The sequence below is a fragment of the Aythya fuligula genome, chromosome 22 (assembly GCF_009819795.1).
Source record: "Aythya fuligula isolate bAytFul2 chromosome 22, bAytFul2.pri, whole genome shotgun sequence".
Lineage (NCBI taxonomy): Eukaryota > Metazoa > Chordata > Aves > Anseriformes > Anatidae > Aythya > Aythya fuligula.
Genome location: NC_045580.1, coordinates 583,336 through 607,741, shown reverse-complemented (window position 1 = coordinate 607,741; position 24,406 = coordinate 583,336). Strand labels below are relative to the sequence as shown.

Here is a 24,406-nt window from a genome sequence, read left to right as displayed (position 1 = left end):
TCCTCGTTGGAAGGGCAGTTATTGTGCCCCTCTGGGGAGCTGGATGTGCAGTTCTTGGCTTCACGGGGGGCACAAGGGGAAGATGGCTGTAATGCTACATCAGTTCCACCACCAGCTCCATCAGACGTGTCCCGAGATGACTGCCAGCTCGGGTCTTTGCTGCCAAGTGGAGCGTGGGGGCTGGTGACAGACAGCCTGGGGCCATCCGCGCCCTGGGCTTGTGAGAGGAGATGCCTGGGGGAGACAGAGCAGACAGACAGCAAGGAACGAGACTCAAACTCTCTGTTTTCCTCTTCTGCCCTCCCTGTTCATGCCCCAGTGGATGTGAGAAGGTCTGTACAGTACATGTCTCCAGGTACAACCAGGACAGATGTCCCCATCACCTGGCTGTCCTCAGTGGTCTTGGTGGCCCCGACAGAGGCAGAGTCTCACTGGGGTCAGCAGTCATGGTCTGCATGTCTCCTCCTGGAAGGAAGATACAGATGGGAGGTGTCATGGTTTTGGGGGCTGATCTGGGAAAGACTGGGGAATGTGTGGGGAGGTGTTTGTGCATTGTCCAAACTTCTCCAGAAGTCTTATTTCTGACCTTCGTGCTGCTACCTGCAAGCACGAGCTGCTCCTTGTGGCTTGAACAGAGCAGCAGACACAATGGATTTTGGTCAAAAGCAGATTAAACCCCCAGGAAGCTCTTAAGTACAGATTCAGTCTGTCATAAAGATGAGTTGGCCTAGCCCCACTGAAAAACAGATATATTTCTAGGGGACTGGGTCCTGGGTGTCCTTGTGGCAGAGGAGCCTCAGAGCATGCAAGTCAAGAAAGATGGGGGAGGCAGCAGGACAGGGCTCGGGTTTGCTCTCGCAAAATACAGCATGAGCCAAGGAGATTGGGAGGAGCCATCTGAACTATGCCTGTGAGATGCTAAAACACAGCTTGGGGTGGGGGCATTGCTGTGGACATGGTGCATGCCTGTGGTGATCTTCTGAGCAGGAGGGTGTGCAGACAGCAAGTGGCAAGCTCAAGGTGCAGGTTGTGGTTTCTTGCTCGTACCGCCAGAGGGTTTGTGACTGTGGGCAACCCCGCCAGCCTCGTGCAAAGCCCATGTGTGATGTTGGCAGGGTGACGTGGCTGCACTGGTTTTCTGACCAGCAGTGCTCTTGGAAGAGCAAACAGGAGACGATCTGACATTGTTACTGGTAAAGAGAACAGCCTCTGTTCTTACAGAACCTTTTATTTGTTTCTTTTGAACAAAACAAACACTGTATGAATGTTATGATTTTGACAAGGGGAAACACAGTACTTTTCCTGCACGCTAGGTGTAGTTAAGGTGTGGGATTTGCTGCCATAAGGCCTCATCAAAGCAAGGCATTTACGAGGATTTGTCTAGTGCAAATGCATACCTGAGCATACAAAGGTATGAAAGCCTGTTTATGCAAGAAAGTTCAGGTACTGAAGGCTTTCTTACTCTGGGGTAAACTTTTTTTTCCTGTAGCAGCTCCTCTTTCAGACTTCTTTATTTCAGAGAGGAAAAACAAAATCCTAAGAATCACTGGATTCAAGGTTTGTGAGGATCTTTTTTCACTTGCTTGGTGCCCCCTCACGTACTGTAGGTTTGTAAGAGGTTCAGAAAAAGGGCATCAACCATGGGGGACTAGCAGGGAGAGTGGGGGATATAAACCAATTCAGCTTACTGAACTTGGGGTTACCAAAAGTTCCACATTGCCACTAGGGAGAAAAACCTCTTCAAAACACTTCAACGCTGAGTTGCAACCTGGAGCTGCCTTTCTTCCCTTCGTTAGCCAGGGAACAGAGGGAAATAAGTCTCTTTGCCTAGCAGCATGAGTCCCTCTTTATTCTCTCCCCTTCTGCCAGTTGTTTCCTGCTAAGTAATTTTTAATTGCCTGATACCAGGGCAGAGCTCCTTCCTGATGATCTTTCTTGGAGATCACACTGCATAAGTGGTTTCTTACTTGGAAACTACTGTGTTATTTTGTGAGTCTTCCTCTTGGTTTTGGGGTCTTCCAGGGCATCTTGGGTAGCTGGATACCAGCGTACTGTGGTGTGTCAGGTGTGTGCCTGTCCAGAACTTCGTCCCAGAGAAGCTCCTGGGTTGGGGGTGGCTCTGTTTTTTCAACGGGTTGAAATCTGCTCAGTTAAAATAAGTGTACCCACAAGTATCCTGTCATTTTCTATTATGTTTTTTTATCCCAAAAGCATGGTCGGTAGAAGCCTTAGAGGGCCTTCAAGAATTACACTTGCCAGACATGCCCTTTTGGTAAAACATCACTAGGGCTGGCTTGTTTTGGTGCTCCTGCTGTGTCCTTGGTGTAGACACATGCCTCTCTCTAGTATTGTTTAAAGGAATCTTGGGTCTTACAGAGAGATTTTACAGTTTTCAGTCTTGAGGAATTTCTGTGGCTGTGCAAAGTCAAACCGTCCCCCCCCCAACGTGGTCTTCACCTCTGCGTGGTGGCAAGAGAGGAGACTTTGCTGTTCTAAATCTTTGGCCAGACCTGGCTCCTGAGTGGGGCTATGCTTTCTGCAAGCTCTGCTGTACATGCTTTCCCTCGTTAATACGGGCAGGACTTGCAGGTCTGTGGCCCATTAGAGGATAGCCCTTCTGCGCAGTTGCGTTTTACATCTCGGAGCAATGAGCTGGCAAACACCTCTGCTCCATCTGTTTTCCTTCATTGATGGATCCTTTTAAAGTCAGATTGTGGTCCCACGGGGACACACTCAACTAATCCTCTGCTTTTAAGATTTTATTTGTGCAATAAATGGATGACAAGGTGGTTTGCAAGTACATAACACAATAAATGGGTTTATAAATGCAACTTTTCTGCAGAGCACTATAGAATAAAATACAATATCACCACAGCATTTAACACTGATCTCTACTTCATTCATATTTCAAACAGTAATGTGCCCATTTTCTCATCTGGGAAGCCTCTTAGTTTTTTTAATACATTTTTATAAATTAACCGGGCACAGATTTAATAACAACTTGCATTTGTATAGCTTTTTCATCTCTGAGGACCTTGGATTGCTCTGTAGACTTAATGGTATAACATACAAATTGGATGCCGGAGGATCCATTTGCTCTCTTCTGAAACAAGGCAGTGGCTTGGATTGCTCAGCAGTGCTTGTGGATGCAAAGGACAGCGAAGGAAGAAGCTCAAAGCAAATCCTGGTGGCAGAAAGAGAACTTGGAGGGGAAGGATGCAGCTCACCTCAGTGGTGCCCAGAGGAAAGACCGCTTAAGAGGAGGTCACAGGCACACCTAAGAAATCTAAACCATGAGCAAAGCAGGATGGCTCCTGAACCTGGAGGGCAGTGTGCTGAAAAGTGAAGAAGAAAATGCTCCTTCACACACTTCTTCTAGCTGCTGGGATGAATCATTGCTACCGTGGTGAAGCCAAGAACATTGGGAGACTTAGGGCTTTCCAGAAAAGACCAGGGAAAGAATTAGTGTTGTTTTTATTTTTCCATTTTGTAATGAGTTGTTTGTTTGTTTGTTTGTTTGTTTTTTCTTGTTTGTGTGTTTTTGTTTTTGTTATTTTTAGCAAGGTATTCAGTAGCAGACAACTTGACATGTCAGGACAGCATACTTCTAAGCAAGAGCACATGGTTTCTCAACTGTTTTTAAAAGCAATACCAAACTCTTGGATTTGGTGATAGGATCATCTCCTACTGCCCTTGGTAGCTGAATTAGGGACACCAGGAAGGTATGGAGCTCCTTTTCTCCAGGACTTCCATGCTCTTTCAGGAGCTCACGCCCAAGTTCTTGACTTTGTAGATCCCCAGGTGAGAGGGGGCTTTTCCAGCCCTCTGTTTTTCCCATCCCAGTGTTAGCCAGTCCCAAACGTGGTGGCCATTTGCTATGGAGGTTGCCCCTTCCCATCCTGGAAAGGAAAAGGTCAGAACAAAGCTCACAGATATAACATACGATTGGAAAAAATATTTACAGATAGCAAATTGCCATCTCTGCAAAAGGAAAACATGAGAAAATAGAAACGTGATATTTATTTTAATACAATGTTTTTAAATTTTAATTTAAGAGACCAGCTGTTTCTGCTTCTCTTATAAGAGCTTAATTGGTATATAATAGCATAGTTAATTAAATACAAATCAATAGTTTAAAACAGCTAATTGATATTTAATATGTATGGGAAAATATAACTTAGTTGTAATATAATTAACTCAATATTAAATAAGCAATGGAGTTGCAATTATGCCTTTACAGTGATTATAAAGTTTATCGTTCTTTAATAAACTTGCAATTAGACAGGATAAGCTGAAAAATTATTAAACAGGTATTATTGAGCTATTAAACATTTATTACCATTCCTGGTGGAATACAGCTACACAATAGTACACATTATAATTGTGTTAATAAACGTTTATTACTTCTTTGCAGTGTTAGCCTTTAATGCACTGGTTGATCAGAAACTTGGATCCCTTTCTGATTTGTCATTGGGAGAATTGCCTTAAGAGTAAGTAAAGAAATCCCAAATGATGGGGGGAAATACAGAAAAAGCAGGATTTCATAATTTGGGCCAGGGAAATGATACCTCTCTCCCAAAGCCAGCTTGACCTCCTCTGTTGCCTAAGATGTACATAAAGGTTACTTCCTAGAAGTCATAAGCTTGATTCATCCTCTGAACTATTCTTTGCATTGAATTTTGCTTCTTTGTCACTTCTTGCCCCTAATGCCCCAACACATGGCTTGGACTTGCTTTTGCTTTGTCTAAGTGGCTCTTCTACAGATTTTGGGATGAATCAATGCATATACTTCTTTGAGGCAAAATGTGCTTTTGCTGTGTATTTTCCAAACATGATACTTAAACTCACACTTTTTATGAGTGGCCAGGGTCACAAACCTCAGCTGTAACTCATTCCACTATGCTAGAAAAAAAAAAAAAAAAAAAAAAAAAAAAAAAAAAAAAAAAAACAGTTGTCATTGCAAGGAAGTGGATAGGATTTGTTTCAGGAGGTAGGTGCCACACACCCATGGGTTAAAATGTTCTTTTTTTCAGTGGTATCTCAGCAGCCCCCTAAAGCCAGAACACTTAAAATGCTGGGGTGTCTGCTTCACTATTTAAGCTTTTAGATAGCCATTAAAAGCTGTGAAGTGGTGAGACATCCGTAGGCATCAGAGTCATCTTGAAGTATTTTACCTTTTAAAGGCACTCTCAAGTATTTAAAGGTGCCTTTAGCTATAAAGATTTTTGCATGTTCTCACAAATTTATGGTATGAATTATTATAATGTAGTGCTCCTGTATAGCTCCTTTCATCATGGGATATCAAAGTGTTTTATAAGCATTAATTATAGCACCCTTCAGGGAGGCAAACGGCCCATTGACACCCATATCGCTGGGGGCTCATCCAGGCTCCAGATGGGTGACAACCCCAGTCTCACAGATCTCTCTTTCCCTCCCGCAAGGGCAAAGTTGTGCTTGGGGCACTGGGTACCACAGCCCTTGTCTTCAGTCGTAGCGCCTTGTCATCACCTCTAAAGCACAGGCTCTTTCTGGGGAGCATTTCTCTGCCAGCAACTGGAAGATGAGAGCTGGACATCTGAATTTGGGCACCGTGTTGACATTCTTCTCCCCCCCAAGTAAGCTGCACCTTTTGCTGCCCCTGTCCCAGTTCCATTCCCCTCTGTTTTGGCTCAGGATGTTCTTGCAGCTGTTTGTTGGCTGCAGAGAGTATGGCAGCTTTTGCCATGCCAGGGCTCCAAGTCTGGGGGCAAAAAAAAAACAGTTATGCATGTGCAGGGCTGTACGATGCACGATGAAATTAGCAAGACAGCAATGCTGGCTTGCTCAACCCCGCTGTGGACTGTGCTGCCTTGTGTGACGCTAATCTAATTGTGTTGTTTTAATTGCACTTTGATAGCTTGGTGCTTGTTGAAAGCTCAATAGGAATCAATGCCATTTGTCTTTTCCATCAATAAAGGCATAAATGCGTTGCAGGCTCTGTGTCAACAGCCCCAGAGGCGAGGGAGGCTATCGGCAGCCTGCAGCTGATGCACACAGGGTGTTTGTCCTCGCAGCATTGTGCAGTCCTCTATGGAAACCCACCTGAAGTTCAGCGAGGTCTTATCTATTCTAGCTATTGGCCAGCCCTAACCGAGGCAGCCCACGCTGAATGTCCTTCACCTAAAACCAGCAGGTTTAACAGTAACGGGGAGTACTGAACACATAACACTCTGCAAGCTGACACCTTTCTGGGTGTGTTTGCGGTTGTAGAGCAGGCTGTGCAGGGTGACACGTATCACATCACCCCCAGCCTGAGGAGCAGGAGGGCTGGCTGCAACCTCTGCATCAGCCAGGAGGAGGTTGCTGTTTGCCTCGTGCTGATGGTAAGGACTCTGACTCAAAGCAACTGCTGAGAATGTGGGTAGTCAGTTCACCTGTCTTGAATGGTCTAATCTTTAAGCATCTACATCTGAGTTGGTCGCCACCTTTTAGAGTTAGTGAGAGAATTATGGACACTTCCAAAGTCATCCTGATAGATGAAGTGTGTCACTGCCCACGGATGCCCATTTCCCTCTGGGGTCTGACTTTAAGTGACAGTGTGTATTTAAGGGACAACCAAATTTTGGCTTACCTTAGACATCTTGATAGACATTTTGTATGGCCATTTCCTTTAGTGGGACAGCACATAGCATTTATTTGGCTAGCTGCTGATGACCTCTGTCATGAGACCCTTAGGATCAGGAGCTGTTGGTCTTTAAGCTCTTGCAAGATGGATCCCCGTTAATGTTAGAGAAACTTTTTTAACTTGTCTTGCTTGTACCCTGAGCACCGTGGGGGTCACAAGTCATTTGTGCCTTCTGGATTTGGGCTCCAATTCTGCCCCGAGATGCTGTACGCGAGAGGAGGAGGATGACTCTTCTGTCAGAATGCCACAGTAGCTAGCAGCCCTAGGGAGGAATATTTCATACGCAGTGCTGTATGACTCCAGGCATCTTCCCTGCACATCACACAGTGGTGAGCAACCCTCCTGCTCCAACGCAGCCCAGCTGTGCAGCGCAAACCCTTCCGGCATGGAGCCCGAAGCCCAGCCTGTGCGGTGCTGCCTGGCTTGAGCAGAGAGGCAGCCCTCGCTGTGCTCCTGTTCCGCTGCCTTCCCCTCCTGCTCATGGCTCCACAACGCTCCCGAGTGCCCCGTCCTCGGATAGCAGGCTCCGAGGAGACCACAGCCACATTAAGTAAACATCAAAGGGGCTTTGATCAGCGGGGCCCCGCGAAGCACGGCAGCCCCTGAGGAGCACAGCAGGTCCGCAGGCAGGCAGTGGCGGGGACGTGGTACCTTAATTTTCTCCGCTGTGACACAGAATGCGTTTGAAGAAGGGGAGCTTTTTGCCGCACTGAGATGCGCGTGGGGAGAGCACACGTGCACGCAGCCTACTTCTGGAGAAGCCACGCTCAGATCTTTCTCTGTTGGTTGTCAATAGTCAGAAAGCCCCATTAAGGACTCAAGGCATCAAAGGCATGGGCCTCCTTGGACTCGGGCACTTTGCCGCTTGCTGGGTCACCCGCTTGTTTCCGAAGAGCGAGGTGCCTCAAGCCAGCTTTGTCTTCCCTTTGGAGTGCCACGTCCCATCCACTGCCCTGCCTGCCAAGGGAGACCAGGATTTAAGAGCCCGTGTTGTTGCAGCACACTGGTGCATAGGAAGATGCAGCTTGTTCCCTATGCACAATAGAAAGGCATGCTTAAGAAACAGGGAGGGGACGGTGACCCTCCTGGCTCTGGCGTGTGGCTGAGCAGAGCAGTCAGCTGGATGTGGTTGGGTTGGGACCAGCAGTTTGCACATCGCTGGTGCTTCCCCTGAGCAAAGTAGCTGGCAGAACTCCTTCCCTGCAGCATCCCCATTTTGCTCTTGTCCCCAGCCTTCTAACATGGCTCTTTCTTCTCTTGCAGAACTGGGGCTCCCAGGAAGAGGATGCTGCCTAGTACTGGGGTTCATGTACAAGGAGAAGTACCGCAGGATGACTGAAGGTGAGCGGTTTCCCCACCTTCTCTTCATCCTTCCTCCTTAGCAGTCTCATCACAAGGATTCACTATTGCTAGGAACACGCTAGCTTCTTGTTCGCCCCGAGGGGAAAACCCTGCTTCCTCTTTGATTTCTGAAACGTCTTGTTGGGCAAGCAGATGGGGGAAGCCCCTGTATGAAGTAGCAAGAGAAGAGCAGGAGCTTATTGCTTCCATTCATCCCAAATCCACTGTCTTTTCCCATGAAAGGGATTTGTCACACAGGAAGCTCTTTCAGCAGTCGTTGCTTCTAGTCCTTTTATTCTGCTTGGGTGGTGATGCCTCACCAGGACACCTTCAAAGCACTTGTCTTCAGCTGGTGCATCTGTCCCCACTGGAGAGGAGTGGGGATATGCTCAGGTTACCTTCACCCCTCATAATATTAAAGCTGCAACATCCTGGAGCTTATATGGACTTCCTTGCTGAACAAATGTCTGGCTAATTGGTGGCAGAGGTACAAAAGTCAATTAGAGTCAGGCTTAGCCTTGCTGTGTTCAAAAGGTGTTGGCGTTTGCTTGGATAAATCTCTCACCTGAGATCAGGGCTGCTGTGCCTTCTCAAAAGCATAGTTGCTTTACTTGTCAAACCCCTGTGCTGAGGCAGAGATCTCACTAAAGTTTCCCTGTTTTATATTCTAGTCATCCCCCAGGTATTTTATGAGCATTGATTAATCCATAGAAATACCATAAATAATTATGAAGTGTAATAACTAAACAAAAACTATTTATGCTCAGAAGGATCAACATCCTTGCTTCTCGTAGCTTCACTGCTTGGCTGCTTTTTTCTGAAGCAGACCCTGGTGCAGCCCCACCTCTGGGTAATGCTGGATCCAAGGAGGGTGCAAGTCCCGGGGCTGGGCCAGTCGGAAGGTGCGTGCTGAGGATGTGTACAAGAGTAGGGCTGCTGCTGGGGATGGCGAGCTCAACCCAAAGAGGTCCAAGCTGGGCTCAGTCCTTGTTTTGGGGACTGGTTGGGCAGAACGTGGGCTGACTTGCCCGCTGTACCTTCTATTGCGTGTGTAGGATGGCATATTGCCCAGTGACTGGCCATAGGGGTCTTTGCTCCTGCAGGAAGCCTTGCCTTCGTGAGAGCAAAAGGTGCATTAGCTTGCATGGGGTGAAGCTCCAGTGGAGGCAGGCGTATGGCTTGAATATCAGTTAGAAGATCAAAGGTTCCCTCGGCTCCCCAGGAGTCCTGATACCGAGCTGATAACATGGAGAAAGCACTTCACAAGCTTTCACCTCATGTTTGTTAATTATCCCGTGCTTTTTAAACATTGATTAGAATATTTTTAATAGGAAGGGGCTGCCCCTTGGGAGAAAGGACGGCACAGCCTCATCCAAGAACTGTGGGAAGGTACAATCTCTTGCTGCTTTTGTGTTCCTCGAGCCTCTCTAAGGCTGCCTGGCCTTGCCCCTGGGATGCTCCCAGGTGCTGCACGTGGGCATCGCATCCCATCCTTTGGGATTCAAAGCCTGCATCCACCTACGGAGCAAGCCCCCTTTTCAGCCCTGACATGGCTTTGTGGAGACAGAACAAAGACACATGAAAAGCCAAAACTAAAGGCTTTGTGTGGGGAAGGGAACAAAGCATGCCTGCCTCTAGATGAGTTTCTGGCCCCCGCAGACTGCAGGGCCATTATGTTTAAAGGTACAATCTGCCAAAAAAGAAAAAAAAAATGAACACAAAGTCGGGGGATTTCCATGGCCACAAAGACCGCCTGGGACTCGTGTTTTCGCTGGAGATGGTTCTGGATGACAATTGCAGACCTCAAGCCTCCTGGGTTTTAGATTTCAGCATGAATCCAAGCTGTAAAACATGGGCTGAGCACTGGTGGGAGCAGAGGGGGGTTTCAGATGTCTGGTCATCTCAGAGGTATTCCCTGCCAAAAGTACCTGAGCCAGGTTCTTTGGGCCAGTTACCTTGCAGGAATAAGGAGTGAGACAGCTTCCCCTTCATGTTTTTGCCAAGTGAGAGTTTTTCCTCTTTTATTGTGTTATGGTGCTAATGAATAGCCCTATTAATAATGACAGGGCAGCTGAAGGAGCTGAAAGCAAAGGTAGGCAGTGGGGCAATTGGATAATTACAAGGTGTGGGGTCTCCATCGTAGTGGAAATGGGTAATTACAGGGATCATTAGAACCTTGCTGTCATTTAATGGAGACATCTACAGAATGGGCTCCTAGGTAGAAAAGCAGAAGAGGACTTAGACGGAGGTCTTGTCGGAGTGGAGGAGCTACACAGCGCTGTACGGCTGCAGAACTGGTACGGAGCCATCCTGGGCTGCATCTGCTAGGAACTAGAGGGGAGTGGCTGCTCTCAAAGCCCTTCTCTTGGGCAAATGCTTCTCTTGGCTGTCCCCATGGACAAGATCCAGGTTAGGCACTTGCAGACCACTGTGGCAACCTCTCCCAGCAGGGTAAAATAACTATTGTGTCTTATGGATGCTCTGTGGCCATGCCCAGCGAGGGGCTTTGCTAGCATTATGTTGTCTGCATCCCAGCTGGCAAGCGATGCACATCCATTAGCATGATTGCAGGTGCAAGCTCTTCTGGCTGAGCTGTCTTCCAGGGTGCGAAGCAAAAATAAATGTCCAAGAACTCACCTCCATTAGCGTTAGTTAACGCACATCAGCTCTTCATATCACCATATATCAACCAGGGTCCTGAAAAAAAACAGGTCTGGAGGAGGTGCCAGGATCTCTCGCAGCTGCAAAGCAACAGTACAGCCTCGGATGCTGCTGGTGGTGATATGCAAAGCAAAATCGATTTCAGCCGTCCCCCCACATCTGGTGTTGCTGCACTGCATCGGCTGCAGTTGCCTCATGCTGTATCGCTTCTGCAAAGCATGAGCTGGGGCAGCAGGCTGGATTCGGGTGCATTTGAGGGGCAGGCGTAGGAAGGTGTTGCTCCAGTGTGGCTGCAACGTGCCCATCCCTTTGCTGTGATTGACAGTTCCTCACTGGCGCGCTGGGACTGCTGCTTGGTGCTGGCTGTGAGTTGTAGGGTGGAATTAAGCTGGTGACAGTTGTAGACAGAGGGAGAGAGGTAGAGCTGTCTGCAGTGACGGCCTTGCAATAAAGACGCTTTAGAGTTAATCCTCTGCCATCTGTCTTCATTCTGCTAATAACCCACTCAATCAGATGCTGCCGCCTGTTTGTTAACATTCAGAAACAGATACATAATCGGTAGGAGCATGCTGTTAGTGCACACGGGGCTGGATTCCACCCCTGGCCATAGTGGTGGGTTAGTGGGAGCTGTAGCTTGGGCGGGATGTCCCAAAACACGAAGCAGAAAACAGAGGTCCTGCTGAAGCTGGTGGCAAGTTGAGCTGCCCTGCCTTCCCCAGGGTTTGGTGATTTCCCCTGTCTCACAGTGACTTTTGGAGCAGAAAGGTGGCAATGCTGTAGTCACCCAAGAAAAGAAGCATTTCTGACTAACCTGAAAATTGGGACTTTTTTTTTATTCCTTGTTCCCCACCTCATTCAGCCATCTTCCCTTCCCAAAGCTGGAGATGGAGGCTGTGCTGCAAACCCCTCCCTGCTCTCCCATCGCGCTTAGTCCCTGCCCATCCATCGCTGCAGACTCCAAGCTGGGCTCTCTGCTCTCTTCTGGGGTGGCCGGAGGCAGGTGCTCACATGTTGATCCTGCTTCTGTTATTTTTCTTCCTCTCTCCTGCCTTTGACTTCTCGCCAGATCTAACACGAGTCATTAGCAAGCGTCGCTGCAGCAATTATGGCACTTTTTGGCTGCCATTCATAAAGCTACTAACGGGAACGATTAAGTGCTTGGAGGTGTCAGCCTACTCCTTCGCCACCTGTTCCCACCAGCCGTCGGCTGCTGGAGGTGCCTGCAGCCTCTCCCTGCCTCTCACCTTTCTGGGCACGGTGGTGGCTTTGGAGTCCTCCCGTATGGTTCTGTGGGGTGGCCCCACACTCAGATGTGTCACTGCATAGAGGGAAGGACATGCTTCATCCTTTTCTGAGGCTGTGAAAGCAGGCATGGCTAGAAAAGGGGACAGAATGGGGCTTGGCACAGCAGCATCCTCCTGCTCTGTATAATGGTCTGTGTGCAAGGAAGGACAAAGACACCTCTTCACCTCCCTGCTTGGCTGATGTCCCTACTTTCTGCCTTGCTTGCATCCATGCCATCAATCAGGCATGGGCATGAGGCTGAAATCTGTACCTTAACCTGCAGGCATCTTCCCTGGGCTCAGCCACTGTGGCTGGGAGTGCTGGCTGCTGCGCAAGGAGAGGGCTCGGTGCTGGAGCCATTGCTGGCAGCAGCATCCCTCTGTTTGCATCATGGCTGGGAGCAGAACCAGGGCTCAGAAGCTTTCCGCATTCAAGGTGTCTCCGTGCACTTAGCAGAGCACTGGGATGCCAGCAGCTGTTGCTGCAGGGCTGCATCTCTGCGTGGCAGCAAGAGCCGGTCTGTGTTTAATTGGGAGAGGGTGCTGCTTAGCAAATCCCATTCGTGGCGTAATGGCTCCAGAAATCTGCCCAGCTAGGGGCTATCTGAATCCACAGCCAGAGATTTTTCTCTAAGGATGACATGGGTGTTGTGGGGCTGGTGGTTAGTGTAAGGCTAACCTCAGGTTTTGGGGAATTACAAAGGGCCTAAAAGCTTTGGACTCCACACTGTGAGCTTCCCCTCAGCCCCCTTGTTGAGGAGGTTTGGGGTCTTAGTTAAGGGTGCTGGGACTAAGCAAAGCTCTGTCTGATGTTTCTTGCTGGGGTGAGGGGGAAGAGAGACAGAGGTCCCAAAAGGTGGCACTCATCCCCGTAGCTCAGATGCAGTACAGGATGCATGTCAGGGTTGGCCCAGCGAGGCAGTGATGATGATGCTTGGATGAAGGAGAGCCACCCCCATGCTCCGTTACCTGTGGCAGCTCATCCCTCCATGCAGCCTGCTTCTGCTGCTTTACCAGCTGTGCCTTTGTGCTCAGCAACATCCAGCGGTGTCTCTGGATGGGGCTTATGGTCTCCAGCTCCTGCCTACCTCCAGCCTGCAGATAGGTTTCAGTTCTGTTAGGCACAGGGAGAGAATTGTGTATGCATATGAAAGCTGTTTTTTATGGCTTATAATTATCTCATACCCATCCTTAGAATAACTGTAGCTCCTCCATTATTAATAAGTGGAATTCCAGTCCTTGTCATAGATCACAAAATGGAGAGGAAGCTCAACCCAGGGTTTGCATAATGTACCTTGGTCTAAATTGAATAATTGGTAAAATGGTGGAAATCGTTAGTTTTTCCCCATTCCTTGGTGCTGGAATTAGTGAGATATTAGTGCAATTAGCCACTGCTTCCATTTGAGGCTGCAATCATTTGGTTTGTAATTTAGAATAAATGTAAAAGCCCACTTGTGCTGCTGAACAGATTATTTGTCCTGTTTAAAAGTATCTAATGGGGTGGCTGTCATCTAAGCAAGATACATTTGACCCATTTCAATTTGTTTCCCTTTTAATCTGCTATCTGTTTTCCTGGATCTTTTTTTAATAAAAACGTAAAGAAGAAGTGGGCGAGAGAGACCAAAGAGGAAGAGAATAGAAGCGCTATAGATCTGGAGTTTATCATAAGCCAAAGTAACTTGAAATCAAGGCTGTTAAACTGCAGAAAGCAATAAAAAGAAAACACTATTTGGAGATCGTTTAAAGGGCCGAGTGACTTGTCAATGAAAGGTTGCTCTATTCGACTGCTTCTTAATAGCTTCTCAGAGGGAATCTGCAGCTCTTGCAAGAATGAAGGCTGAGAGTATTTCTGTAGCAGCCCTGTGCTGGGGGGTGGGGGGTGTTTTGGTTGGCAGGGTGCTGGGACGGGAGATGGGGAGAGTCCAACACCAAGAAGGATAGAGAGCAGAGGAGGAAAGAAGGTGGTTGTAAACCCAAAATAGGGTTTAGGCTTTAAAATGTGCCCTAAATATCGAAGCCTGGCACATGCTGGTAGGTACAAAGGATGGAAGCGTCATTCTCATTTGGGTGCGGGTCTGTGGCCAGCTCAATCCCACCCTGCTCCAGCTGTACCATCGTGCCCTCCTTCAGGGGAGAGCAGAGAAACTCTCTGCCTTTCTCTGCCAAAGGCTGAGCATCCTTTCAGTGCCAGTCTGATTCAAAGCTCTTCTCTGTCAGGCCCCATATTGCTTCCTGGAGAGAAACCAGCTGGGACTCTGGGATGGAGTCCCTGCTGTTCTGGGAAAAAATGGCTTGTTCAGAGAAGCTGCTGTGTCTCTGCTCCAAATGTCTCTGCTTGAACACCACTTCTGCTGCCTGCAGTAGTTCAAAGAGGGTTCAGCGAACGTTTCCTGCCAGGAAAACGTGCTATTAGAGTGGCACTGAGATGCAATGACGTATTCATGCCACCCATTAGCAGCCCAGCAAGGCAGTTGCTGCCTCAGAATTGCTTGGATTTATGGGGACACATAGTCTGAAGTGGGATCTTGCAAGTGACTTTACACCCACAGCAGCACAGGCTGAGCACAAATCCTTCTCAGTCTTGAAGATAAATTGGAGCCAACCCCCATCACCCCTGTAAAAAATAATAATAATAAATAAAAGGTGTTGGCTCATCCTGCTGTTGCACACAATGGGGCTCAGCAGGCCCTAAACAACTTGAGGGGTCCCAGCATCTCCTCCCACTTCGCCCTCTGAGGCTTGGGCAATGAGCAGGACCTCTTGGCATCAGTCTGCAGCCTGGCAACAAGACTTCCCCTAATGTTTTGCTAAAAGCCACAGGGTCCATGGCATGTAATCTACTGGAACCCACTGCAGCTGATTTCCAAAGCTCCTCATGGAGCCTGGTGCACATTTTGCACTGCTAACTCTGCTGTCATTGCCAGTAAAGGTGCTGTCTCCTGCAGGGCTTGGCAGCTCTGTGATAGGAAAGCTCGCCTTACCCCGAGCGTTGTCACTCGTGTCTGCCCGTGAAGACACAATCGCAATTGATTAGGGAAGGCTTCTTCCCATATAAGCCGCATTGAGCCTTTTGTTCTTTATCTGACAAAGGCATTTGAGAAGGAAGAGGTGAGTGCATGGAGCAAGCTCCGGAGAAGTTGTTAAAGATGCATTGTTATCAGCAGAGGTCTCATTGACATCTCTCTGGTGCTTTGTGTGTCTGTTAGCTAAACAAGGCAGGGATGTAAGTTAAACCTGAGGAAAAAACAACAAACAAGCTGTCTCTGTTTGGTGTCAGGGGAGGCTTTGCCTTGGTTGGGCCAGCTGGAGAACTGTGTAAAATGCAGGACCTCAGCACTGCTGAGAACCAAATCCTCTCTGGTAAGATCCATCGTGCACATGTGCAGGGATGCTCCGTGAGAGGGATCCACATGCCCTGCACAGCTCTGCTCAGACAGGGTAGGAAACTCCTGCCTTCAGGTTCCTCCACATGCTGCTGCAGTGCTCTCAGGTTGGAGGAGAGCTGGGTACCATCCTCTGATGCCTACGCAGCTGAGAGCCCTGCTGGTTATAGACCTGGCACCAAGCTTGTGAGTTGTATGGTAACGGTGAGGTTGTAGCAGCTAATAGGCTAAGGGTGTAATTTTATCTATTGATTCAAGTAGCAGTCCCCTGTGGAAAGCTATTGCTGTGCAATCTTAAATAAATGAACGCAGGATTTCCTCATGCCCTGCGTGCTGGCTTAAGGAATTCCATAGCTGATTCCCATCCCGCAGGGCCTGTGGGTTGTGCGGGAGAGCCAGGCACTGCGTGAAGCAGTGCCCAGCAGAGATAGAGGCCCTGCTGAAGGTGTTCCAGGGATATTAGCTGTTAGTACGTATAGACTGATATCTAAGGTGTGGTGAAGAATATCCCAGTGTCCTTGTGCTGCTCTGCAGGTCCTTGATGGGAAAAGTCTCATCCAGTAAGATTCACATGGAAAAGGGCAGGGATAAGTTTGTGCTTTGCTTTACCCAGTGAAGTCTGGCCATCTGTGTTGCTTGCTGTCTTTGTTGGCTTTGGAGTGGTTTATTTTTAAAGTGTCGATGGGACAGAGGGAGCATGAATTAAAGGAGATGCAAGGCAGCGCTCTGAAGGCAGTGACTCCAGCTTTCTCATCTCTGCGCTGCCTCCAGGCTACCCGCAGAGTTTACCTTTGAGCGTGTGTATTTGTTGATAATTTCTCCCTCTCTGCAGAGCTGTTGCTGCAGCCCGGGGGTCTGTTATTTAGCTTTCCTCCCTCGGTGTCCGTGGGGACCCTGCCAGAGAGGTTGCTGGCAGGCTGTATTTCATAAGCAGTACAGGTCACACCACTGACATGGTGTCCACCAGACCTGAACCTAAACATGCGGGCCTGGCTATACCATTAACTAAAGTTCTGATGATGCCATAAATCCTCCTGTAAGCTCTCCTGGCATTGACACAATGGCGTGATGAGGGCAGGAGGGCGTCAGTATATCCCTACCCAAACCTGGAGAAAGGAAGAGCTTGGTTCTGCCTCTTGTAGGAGTCCTCCTTGGGCACAGGCACTGCAATGCAGTACTGCTCTCTGCAAGGCACTGAGAGGCTTCCCAGCGCTGCAGGGAAACGTGGGGTTCATCTCTGTCTGCCTGGTCTGGATCCCCAGCTGTCCTCTCCTGGAGGCAGGTCCTGTGTGCTTCTGCAGGCTCAGCTGGGGCTGGAGATTCACACCATGGAGCAACAAAGCACTACCAAGTTACTGTAGCTTAGAATATCAATTAAAACTGTTGCAGCCTTGTAAGTCCCACTCCGAGACACGTGCTCTGTATTGATAAACAGCTAGGCTTGCCACTAAAATAGCTCTCAAGCCAGCAGAAGTAAATCTACCGTGGAGTTATGGACAGAAACTTGCTGTGGCCGTGGCCAGGGTGCTTCCAGGCTGCAGGGTGGGAGCTCAGTGAGGTTGCTGAGGAGATGAAACCCTTCTGGTGTTGCAAGCACAAGAGTCTGTTGCTTTGGCGTGCCGTGAAAAGACCCAGAGAACTAGTTGTGACAAAACTGGTCACACCCGCTGGTTTCCCGTGTGTCGCTATGTCCCATGGCATCACCTCTGCTCCGCAGTCTGAGCTGCCAGGTGGCGCTCCTGGATCAGAGCAACACAGCTATATTTCACTCTGTGGTGACGAATTTGGGGGAAACTGTGGGTTTCAGCCCAACACACGATGAATCTGTTCCCATTTCACAGTGAAGTGGGACTTCGTTGGCATTGACTGAAAGGTACTGCAAAACTCCCAACAAAGTACCTTGTGTTGTTGGGGTTGGCTTTTCTTTTAAGTCCTTCTAAAAATCCATCCTAATCATAAGGAAATAGTGAAATATTGCTATAAAGCATTGAACTGAATGTTGCAAGTCCTGTTTTTTCACCCCGAGCTATTTGCTGTATCTAGCTAAACCCTGCCATCTGTATACAGTAAATAAAGCTGAAGTCCATCAGCAGCCTTCAGGGTGAGGTTGATGAAGACAGAAGGAACAGGCATGGTCAAAAAAACCTGCAGGAGAGGTAGAGAGCATGAGTGAAGCAGGGGAATGAGAGAAATTCCCCTCGGCCAGGCAGGCAGCAAGATGGTTATTTAGCACCTGGGGCTGTTACTGTGATCCTTCACAAAGAAATGAGCTTAAACCACAACCTTAACAATTACCTCCAGTGCAGTAGCAATCTCAGGGCCTGTATGTACATATCCTTTTATGCCCAGTATTTGTTCCCATAGGTATTTACCCAATCTATAAATGTATTAATGGGTCTAATCTTAACACGCATCCAGAGATATAATGTGAGATGGGCTTTTTTTCCCTTTAACAAAGATGAAGGTTTTATATAGACGGAGAAAAGAGAAGGGAAGTGAAATGTTCAGTGACTAATGATCCTCATCAATATTCATGAGAGACGGTATGCATTTCGAGATTTAAAATAAAGGAAGGAAGAAAGAGAGAAAGGAATTGACTTCTTTAGAAGCTAAATGAAATATTTAGGTTGACCTGGAGATAAATATGCCAGGTCTTTGTTGCCATCAGCTTAGACCAGCATTGAATTGAGGAGCTTTCAAAGAGAAGCAGGGGGAGCGGAGCAGCCGGTGGAGGTTTCTGGAGATGGTGAAGACAGCATTGTGCTCAGTGCCTTGCAAACGGGGAGGCAGCCCCAGGGAATCTTTGCTTCAAGCCAACTACAGAGGAGGGATGGAAGAGCAGCAATGGGGTTTGTCCCCAGCACACCAGCACCGAGGCTGGGAGCAGACCTGGGCTGTCCCAAGTGAGTCCTTTCATGCACTGTCCTCAGAAGAGCTGCTGTCTTTGCAGTCATTCCTTGCTGCAAGGCTGCCCTGCTTGGGAAGGGGCCCTCCTAAAGCAGTGGCTCAGAGGATGCAGTGGACAGTGACAGAGCCAAAGGTGCTGCAGGACAGATCTGGCTGGCAAGGACCGGCTCTAGCACAAACGAATGGCTCCTTCTGCAAGTGTTCATCGATGGGTTCCTCCCTGCTGCAACTGGGCTGGCTCTAGTTGGGTTACACCCAGGAACACCTGTTATACTTCTGTGGAATATATTTCTCTGTACTATTGTTTTCTTCCTTCCTCTCCCTTCCTGCCTGTGGTTCCCTCCCTGTCCTTCCTAAAGCAGAAAATCGCTGCAAGTATACCAAACTTGAAGAAGAAATTTTAAACCTCCCCCAACACTTGAAAATAGATGGGGGAAACTTGATCCTTCACCACTTCGTTATGTGGTGGGCAGAAGGAAAGCCTCTGCAGAGAAAACACCAGAAATGTGGGTTTGTTAGAAGGATGTTGCTCCACATTTGCAGCAGTGTTGGTGGAGGACAAGATCACCAGGATCCTAATAACCTGATTTAATTGCTGAAAGAGCACAGCAGGCCTGGAAGAAAGGCTTTCCCCCAGCCTTCTGTATTTCTCCTCTTCTAAATCCTTTTCTGCAGGTTGCCCTTGTCTCCTCTCCAGCAGCAGCTTCCAGAGCTGCTCCTTCTCATTTCCGTGCCATCCCTTTCCCCGAGTGACAGCTGTCCCACCCCCGCCAAGGTCGCTTGCCCTTGAGACCATCTTTGATCTGTGCCCTGATAGAAGGGCCGAGTATTGACTTTGGCTTCAGCTTCATTAAGAAGCAGCCTCATTTGTCAACTTGTTTGTTTCGATAGCTGCTCAGGAACCGCGGGGCCCGCAGCCCCCCCGTGCCGAGTTGTGGCATTATTCCAGAGCCAGCTCCCTTTGTGAGGGTGTGCAGGCAAGGTCACTGCAGGTGGCCTTGCACCATCCTCTCCTCCCCATTAATCGATGTCACGGAGCTCCTGAGCAAGGTTATATCCAGCCTGCCTGCTGCTGGGAGGCCTCTGGAAGGAGTCTGGGTGCTGTGAGGAGCTGTGCATGGGTGCGTGCATCTGCAGTGCTCCCACTGGAAAGGCTGGGGGGGCACCAGGGTCCTCTCTGCTCCTGCTGAGCTCGGACGTGAGGTCTCAAGTGAGCTGTCGTGGTGACATCCTTCCAGAGGTGCTGTACAGCTGGTTGCATAAGGAGTGTGAGTAATGAAGACTAATTTCTCTTGTCAGTTGTCATCAGGTAGCACATCTGCCAATAATACCTTCTGGTTTTAATCCAGATGGTCAAACGAGGTTAATCAAATAAGTTACCCAGGCTTTTTTTTTTTTTCCTTCCTGTTGGTGGTTGAATAATGCATTGACAGGCATTGGGATGCAGTGCCTGACCTCTCCGGGAATCACCTCCCAGTGTTGCAAACCCCCTGCAGCATCTGCTGGAGCAGGGTGGGACCTGAGTCAGTGGCAGGGTGCAGAGACCACCAAGTGGCATAGGCACTGTCTGCCATCCCTCCAAAGGAGTATTTTGGTGGGAATAGTCCTTCCCTGAAACCATGTGAGATGACTGAAGCTCTCAGTCATCCCGCGGCTGTTTTGGAATGGGTTGCATGACAGCTTTGGAGAGGATAGGCAGAGAGGACCACGGCGGTGCAGGAGAAACATCTCTCAGCTTAGCTTCAGAGCAGAAAGAAGAGGCTGTGCTGCTGAGGACAGATGGCTGCGGCACAGCGTGTTTCCAGACCTATCCGACCTTGTGTAGGAGAAGCAGGCAAATACAAAAAGCCAGATTTCACTGAACCAGCAGCTGAGGTGCAGTTTCCCTGAAAGTCCGCTCTCCCCTGCCTCTCTGTCCTTGTGGAGACAGCTCACAATGCTGCGTTGCTCTGGAGCAGGGAAGCAGCAAGGGGCTGCGCCTCTGCTGGCCAGATGCTGAAGCATCAGCCCTTGGTGCCCACTTGGTGGAAAGCAGCTCATAAACCTGATGCTCTGAATCTGGGTTGTGCTGCAGGGGTTAAAGCTCTTTTGGTGCTAGCTGTCCTGGGTATGGTGGCATTTCTGACAGCAAGAGGGAGATGAGGGAGATGTTCTCAGCTGTTGCCACAGGCATTTTGCTTCAGCAGATCCTGAGGTAATAAGGCATTGGTAATTGCAGCTCCACGTGGGCTGTGGTGTGACCAGCACCAGCCTCTGCAGCCCGGGGAGCAAAGCTGGGAAGGATGCTGATGGTGGCAACAGGAGTGGCCCAGGGACCAGAGAACAAAGGGAGAGGCTGGGGGAGGTGAATTTATATAGTCTAGAGGAAGCTCGAGGGGAGACACGACCAGAGTCTATAAATACACACAGCACTAGAAACAAAGGGAGGAAATTATTCATGGCCTCAGAAGGAGGGAGGACAGGGAGCTGTGCCTCAAGCAGAGGCAAGAAAAGTTTATTCTGGGTCTTACATGGAAGGAGAAAGGCGTTCAGGGCCAGCCAGCCAGTGTGGACAGGGTGTCACCACTGCTGTGCTCTGTTCCCCTCAGAGCCTTCTGAATCCAGCTATCCCTGCCCAGCTCAGCTGTGTGGCAGCAGAACCTCGCTCCCTCCCTGCCAGCCATTTGTGCAGGCATCTGGCCCCGAGCCATGCCAGGGAAGGTTTGCTCAGACCGATGGGGAAGCGGTTGGGCTTACAGCTCGGCAGCACGCTCCCCTCGGACAGGAGCGCTCGCCTCTGCTGGGTGACAGTGATGGAAGCCCGTAGCCCTCGGCGCCGTGGCTCATTGCTAGTCATCTCTCCAATGAATAATACACCGGCCTGAATATCTGTCTGCATGCATCTTCCTTTCCTATAGGGTAATTTAATGTTATCTTTGGGCCTCCTGCTCCTGAGATGAAGAGATTACTTGAAACCTGCAGCCCACAACCACAGCCATTGGTTTCAAACGTCATTAAGTTTCATTATAACAAATAAACACTGCAATGACATTTATAAGTTACCGGAGAGCACAGAAACACAAATATGAAGCAGATAAACTGCATTTGATCCAAATAATTACTGCAGGCAATATCAAGCTTGGGCTGAGCTGGCAGCCGGGTGCCGAGTAATTTATAGGAGTCCGTAAGGCGCTGTGTTGCACGTTGCTTCTTAAAAATTATTATGATGGTTATGTGTCTGCCTCTGAGGCCTTAACCAGGTTACATCCCTGCCTCGTCGCAGGCAGGAAGCTTTCCCTCAAGTCAGAAAGGGAGGCAGCGCTGGCTAACCTCACGGCTGTTACCCGTTTGGGGACTCTTCTGTGCCTGTTCCTTGGAATTTCAGCCTGAGGAGAGACCCGTGTTGGGGTTTTGCTGGGGATGGACGTGCAGAAGAGGCTTTTTTATTATTTTTTCCTGGAGGTTTCTATCCACAACTGTGGACTCGTGAGGTTTCAAGAGGGGGGATTCTTGGACATAATTTTCCATTGTAAGGGAGCGTAATATTACACTAATCAATTTCCCTTCTTTTTGACTCCCAGCTTTACACTACCTGCTCTCAACTCCAGGCAGGGAATCCTCTACCAGTAAACCAGATGGAAAAACATCTCCCCCCCAGAAAATCCCTGAGTGAAAAACGGTTCTGCTGTCGTGCTGGTTGTGTGAGCTCTCGCCAAGCTTTGCCTCACTGCGTACAGGAGGGGGTTTGTCCGCTGCAGGGCAGCTGGGGAGAGAGCACATCATCAGCTGAGCGAGCCACGTGGAGCTTGGCAGGGGATGGAGAGCTTCCTCTGTCCTGCAGGCATGGCGCTCAACCCAGGAGGGGGTTCAGAAGCAGCTGGGTTTATTGATGAGCATCTCTCATTACCTGCTAATTAACTCAGCAGGCCAGAATGTGCTCATCTCCTCTTGGACTGGGGTTTTGCACAAGCAAACCATTGACTCTGCAGTGGGGACCATTGAAAGGGAGCCGGTAAAAAACAAACAGCAAAGCCTTGTGTATAAATACATTTGAGGTCCCTTCTAACATAGTCCCAGCTTCTGCGGCAGCGAAGCAGGGCAGTCACAGTGACAGCAGTGCTCAGTGCCATGTCCGTTTGCCACTGCCAAGGGTGCACATGATGGAGCAGTTGCAGGGCTATAAGTATTGACTGAGTTCATGTTTCTGCTCTCTTTTTGTGGAGCTTGGTTGCATTGGGTAAATCCCAGTCAAAATCAGGACTTGGCTGTTGTAGGCATTGGTGCCAGTCACCGCTCTCCTCCATAACACCGGGTTTTCCCCTGAAAATGCCATTCGTCCCTCCAGGCTGGGGGATAAGTGCACCCTTTAGGCATTCCATGGGTCTAGGGGTACTGTGGCAGCAATGGTTTTCAGGGAAGGGAACAATTTTTCTTAGGCCTTCATGTATAGATAGAAAAGTGCATGAGTTTTAAGCACCTTCCTTGGGTAGCAAGGATAGCCATGTGCACAAAACATTTCCTGCGCGGCTGATGCTCTGCTCAAATGTGTTCATCACAGCATCTCCTATCTTCTCTTTTCCCCCACATCTATTTTTTTTTTTTTGTGTATTGCATGTGCTTAATTTTAGAGTTGAAACAAATTATTCTAAAGAACAGCCTGAATATGAATGCTGTGTTTTTTTGGTTTTTTGTTTTTAAAAAAAAAGAAGAAGAAGAAAGTGCACATATTTACAATCATTTCCGCTCGGAAAAATCCAAACAAACAATAATTACAGCAGAAACCTGCTAATTCTCACTCCACTTCATCGTTAGACTTGCTAATTCACGCAGCACAACCTGAAGCAATCTCGCCCTGCTTCTCAGCTCAGCTGAACAGCAGGGAGCTAGAAAGAGTCCTCAATGCCTTTGTAATATCACAGGGCTGGCTGGGCTGGCTAGGAGCCCCCAGAAGCAACACACTCTAAGTTTCTCGTAGAGAGTTCCTTCTCAATATTTCATTGTGAGGCTTGCAGTTTGGAATAGAAGGTGGAAGACGGGAGGAGAATCATGCAGTAGTTTTGGTATTAAAAGTCTGCATTTTCTGTTCTGAAGTGATTCTTCATTTCGTATTTCTCTCTGCTACTCAAAGCGTTTGATAACTGATTGTGAAAGGCAAGGATGGAAGCGAAACATCGTGCAACCCAGGGCAAGCTCTTTGGTCTGATTTTCCGCCCTGTAGACTGTACAACTTCCCGCTTCTGCTCTTTGTGGGAGCTGAGCCAGGCTTTGAAATCTCCAAATCATTTGTGAAATGGATTATACATCCTTCTGGTTGTCCTACAGACAAGTGTCCTGCATGCCCTCTAACTAGAGGATGAGACAAGATTTATGGGGCTGTATTTCAAGAGAGCAGCCCCGACCTGGGAGCAGAGGGTAGGCTAAGGTAAGGTACACCCACCTTGACTGGGTGTAAGCCAGGGCTGAGACATATCAGGTCACATGGGATAAAATCCTAAAGTTTTTTTATAAAATCCTAAAGGATTTTATCAGGAAGATTTGGGGAGTGCAGACACTTTGGGCGTTAGCTGTTATTTCAGATGGAAAAGTCTCTTTTTCTCTTCTGTGCATTAAAGCGGTGCTTGTAGGGAGTTCACTCTCTATCTGTGCAAGGCTCCTGCAGCTGAGCATCTGCTGACCCGTCAGCAAGCTCCGCTGGTCAGCTGCACGTGGTGTGAGCATCAGGAAAGCATCCGTAGGTGCCAGGAGAAAGCTGGCTTGGCAGGGGGTACTGAGGCATCACCTCTTCTTCTCACAGCTCCCTCCCTCATGTGTCGGTACGGCTGCTGTGGAGCCGTGCCAGGACAGCTACACCTTGACAGAAGAGCAAATGGTAATTTATTATTCCCCTCGGGAGCACTGATAACTAAACACTTCGTGGAGTCGCTGGCAATTTTCAGCCGGAGCTGGAGCCTCCAGGTGGATCAATGGGAGGAAATCTCTTCCTCTCTGCTAACAAGAGCAAGACAGGGCGCTTTGCACTGTGTATGCACCTCTCCTTTCTGCTGTTAGCTTTGGTTGTGCAGTGAGCTCTGCCCCTTGCAAAGCCTCCCTGCATCCCCTGCCGCAGGAGTGAACCAGCTCCAAGGCAGCCACAACAAGGATCCTGCAGCATGCTGGCCCCAGTGGCAAAATGCCACCTAATTCAGTTT

General features: G+C 48.8%; 1 protein-coding gene across 6 annotated transcripts in view; it reads left to right on the top strand.

Moving 5' to 3' along the window:
* Window positions 1-24,406, top strand: part of KIRREL3 (kirre like nephrin family adhesion molecule 3) — a 316,766-nt gene that overhangs the window by 203,054 nt on the left and 89,306 nt on the right. For 4 of the 6 annotated variants that reach the window (XM_032201817.1, XM_032201814.1, XM_032201819.1 and 1 more), the window contains exon 2: window positions 7,928-8,005. The exons of 1 other annotated variant lie outside the window; for it this stretch is intronic. In XM_032201817.1, coding sequence (XP_032057708.1) covers window positions 7,928-8,005 — 78 coding nt within the window. Of the gene's footprint in view, window positions 1-4,408; window positions 4,491-5,441; window positions 5,616-7,927; window positions 8,006-24,406 lie in introns of those variants that run through there. One more of the 6 variants, XM_032201815.1, reaches the window with a different exon arrangement.